Source organism: Trachypithecus francoisi, unplaced genomic scaffold (assembly GCF_009764315.1).
Source record: "Trachypithecus francoisi isolate TF-2019V2 unplaced genomic scaffold, Tfra_2.0 Lachesis_group5, whole genome shotgun sequence".
Taxonomy (NCBI): domain Eukaryota; kingdom Metazoa; phylum Chordata; class Mammalia; order Primates; family Cercopithecidae; genus Trachypithecus; species Trachypithecus francoisi.
This window is the reverse complement of record NW_022681470.1, coordinates 131,925,373-131,928,487: the sequence shown is the minus strand read 5'-3', so window position 1 is coordinate 131,928,487 and position 3,115 is coordinate 131,925,373. Positions and strand designations below refer to the sequence as shown.

The 3,115-nt window shown below is 68.6% G+C and overlaps 1 protein-coding gene across 1 annotated transcript; it reads right to left on the bottom strand.

Annotated features, from left to right (window-relative positions):
* Window positions 1-588: 588 nt before the first annotated feature.
* JUND (JunD proto-oncogene, AP-1 transcription factor subunit) lies at window positions 589-2,484 on the bottom strand. The gene has a single exon (XM_033200104.1). It carries the CDS (start codon window positions 2,321-2,323, stop codon window positions 1,277-1,279), a length of 1,047 nt encoding a protein of 348 aa, XP_033055995.1. The 5' UTR covers window positions 2,324-2,484; the 3' UTR covers window positions 589-1,276.
* Between the last annotated feature and the right edge of the window lie 631 nt (window positions 2,485-3,115).

Below are 3,115 nucleotides of genomic sequence, written 5' to 3'. Positions count from 1 at the left end.
AGGCAGACCTCTTGGGTCAGTCAAATCCCACCTGTGCCACCTTCCTCCTGGTACTGCGTCCATCAGCTTGTCCTGGGCCTCAGCATCCCCTGATCCACCAAACGAGAATAAAAGCTTACACTGTAAGCCAAGCACTGCTCTGTAAACATAAACTCTCTTAATCTTCACAACTTTACTGTTTTTTTACTGTTTTTTTACTGTTCTCCCCCTTTTACAGACAGGCAAGTTCAGTAAGTATCTGCCTCTTCCTTCCTGCCTTGGGCTGGGGCTGTGCCCTTTCCACCTCGAAATCTCTCCTTCCCAAAAGGCAAGGGGGCATTAGCTAGTTCCAAACGCAGGTCAAAGACGCCAAGACCCTTCCCCAACCTGGACATCAGCCGGTCCCGCGCCCAGGCGCGTCTAGAGGGCGCTCGCTGCGCGCCAGATGTGCTGGCCCGTCTCGGACGTCCGCTCTCTGCTCGCTCCCAACAAGGGGAGGAGCTGGGGGCAGAGAGAGGAGAGTAAGGCGGGGGTGTGGGGGGGAAGCGGGCCAGGCCCCGCCCAGCCCGCCAGGCCCCGGCGGGGGAAGAAGGAGGCGGAGAGCCGAGCTGGCGTAACGAGACTTTACTCAAAACAGAAAACCGGGCGAACCAAGGATTACAAACAGGAATGTGGACTCGTAGCAAAACAAAACAAAACAGAAAAGGGAGGGGGTACCGGTCGAAAGAACCGAAGAGGGAAGCGAGATCGAGGAAAGGGGCGGAGAATTTTTTTTCTTCTTCCCATTTCTTTAAAAAACCAACACAAGAAAACACACACACACAACCAACGTTTGTTCCCGAGTAGAAACATAAATAGGGCAGAATCGAACACTCTGTTCTTCTCTCTTCCAAAGGAAAAAAAAAAAGTAAAAGGAAAGGAAAGGCAGGGTTTGAGGCTGCGCCCCCTCGGAGCCCCCTTCCGCTGCGCGGTGTACAAGGTGGCAGCCGAGACGCGCGGGTTTGTGCAACACAGGGCGGCCGCGCGGGGGACAGAGGCAGCGCGAGGGCGGGGGGTCATGCGCTCGCCCCCCCGGGAGCAGGGGGTCCAGCTTGTCGAGTCCGGGGCGCCCCTTCCGAGTCCTGGGCACCCTCGGGGGGGGATCCCAGGGGGCCGCGCCCTCTCTGAGGTCCTGGGTACACTCGGGGGAAGGGGGGTCCCCAGGGCGGCACCCTCTCCAAGTCCGGGGCGCCCACGACACCCCCCCGCGAGCCCGCCCCTCGGGGAGGGTGGCCACGCATGCGCCCCGCGCGCGGACTCAGTACGCGGGCACCTGGTGCTGGGGCAGCAGCTGGCAGCCGCTGTTGACGTGGCTGAGGACTTTCTGCTTGAGCTGCGCCACCTGCTCGCGCAGCAGGCTCGCCGTGGACGCCAGCTCCGTGTTCTGGCTCTTAAGGGTCTTCACTTTCTCCTCCAGGCGCGAGATGCGCTCCAGCTTGCGCTTGCGGCACTTGGAGGCGGCGATGCGGTTGCGCAGCCGCTTGCGCTCCGCCTTGATGCGCTCCTGCGTGTCCATGTCGATGGGCGACAGCGGCGGGCTCTCGCCGAAGCTCGGCACGTCGGGCACCGTCTGTGGTTCGTCCTTGAGCGCAGCCAGGCGCGGCGGCCCCAACGCGCCCGGGGGTGGCGGCGGCGGGAAGGGCACGGGTTCGGCGGCGAAGGCGACCGTCCCGGCGCCCCCCGCGCCCCCGGCGCCGCCCGCGTAGCTACTCAGGTTCGCGTAGACGGGCGCCTCGGGGGCGGCCGCCGCCGGGGCCAGCTCGCCGGGGGGCGCGGAGCCCGTGGCCGTGCCCGAGGGCCCCCCGGCGGCGGCGGCGGCAGCGGCAGCGGCGGCCGCGCCCGCACCAAGCTGGTTCTGCTTGTGTAAATCCTCCAGGGCCTTGACGAAGCCCTCGGCGAACTCCTGCTCCTCGCTGGCCGCCACCTTCGGGTAGATGAACTGTGTGCTCGTCGGCGTGGTGGTGACCAGCCCGTTGGACTGGATGATGAGGCGCTCGAGCTCGGGGGAGGCCAGCTTCAGCAGCCCCAGGTCGGGAGAGGCGAGCAGGCCGTCGGGGGGTGCCGCGCTGGGGGCGCCGTCGGCGCGCAGGGGGGTTGGAGGCGGTGCGGCCGCAGGCTTTAGCGCCGCCGCCACCTGCTCACTCAAGCTCAGCGTCAGCGCGTCCTTCTTCATCATGCTGCCGGCCGCGGCCGTCGGGGGCGCCCCGGAGAACAGGCGGCCCGGGGACGCGAAGCTGCCGCCGCTGCCACTGGCGCCGCCGCCCAGGCCGCTCAGCGCCTCATCGCCGTAGAAGGGTGTTTCCATCCTCCGCCTCCCCCGCCGCGCCGGCCCGGGGGGGAGTGGCCGCGGCCTCCCGGGGGGCCCGCGCCCCCCCGTCCGCTCGGCCCTGCGCCCGCCGCGGCCGCTGCGCCCGGCCCTCCGCTGGCGGCGGCTCCTGCGCCGCGCCGCTCGTGCGCCCTCTTATAGCCTCGGCTCGGCGCGATGAGCTCACCGCCCCCGTTCGCCATTGGGTGCGGGTGACGTCGCTCATTTGCATGGAGGGGCGGGGCCAAGCCACCGACGCCCGCCCCGCAGCCGTTGCCGCGGCGACGCGCGGTAAACGGCACAACAGCGCGCTGCCTTGTGGGTTGACGTCATGGGGGCGGGCCGCGCGCCCGGGCCGGGTCACCCCGCCTCGGGACCGCTGTGTACGACCGATCTCCCCGGCGCCGCCTCCGCCAAGGCACGTCCCGGGTGGCGTGATGGGCCCGGGCCACCAGGCGCCTGCCCGCCCCGAAGCCCCGCCCCGTGTCCGCGCGTGGGGCCCCGGCCGGGCGGGGGCGGGGGCGGTGCCGGCCTTCGGGGACTGGAGGGGGATGGGGTCCCGCATGGATAAGTAACTCCTTGGCGCCGCCTGCTCTGCTGTGTCGCCAGCGCCTCCCCTAGCGCGCCTTCTGGAGAGGCTTTGTGCGGACTCGGGGCTGGAGGCCTGGTGGGGCTGTGTCCGGGGGCTCGCCGGGGGTGTGGGGCAGGTCTGCGTTCCCCACCCTCTCTTCTTCCCTCCCTCCCTCCACCCCGCGTGTGATTGCTCAGGGAGAGACGGGGAGGGGAGAGGAG

Excerpts from the sequence above, each read along its gene's own strand:
- JUND (XM_033200104.1), bottom strand. The coding sequence starts at position 2,323 with ATGGAAACACCCTTCTACGGCGATGAGGCGCTGAGCGGCCTGGGCGGC.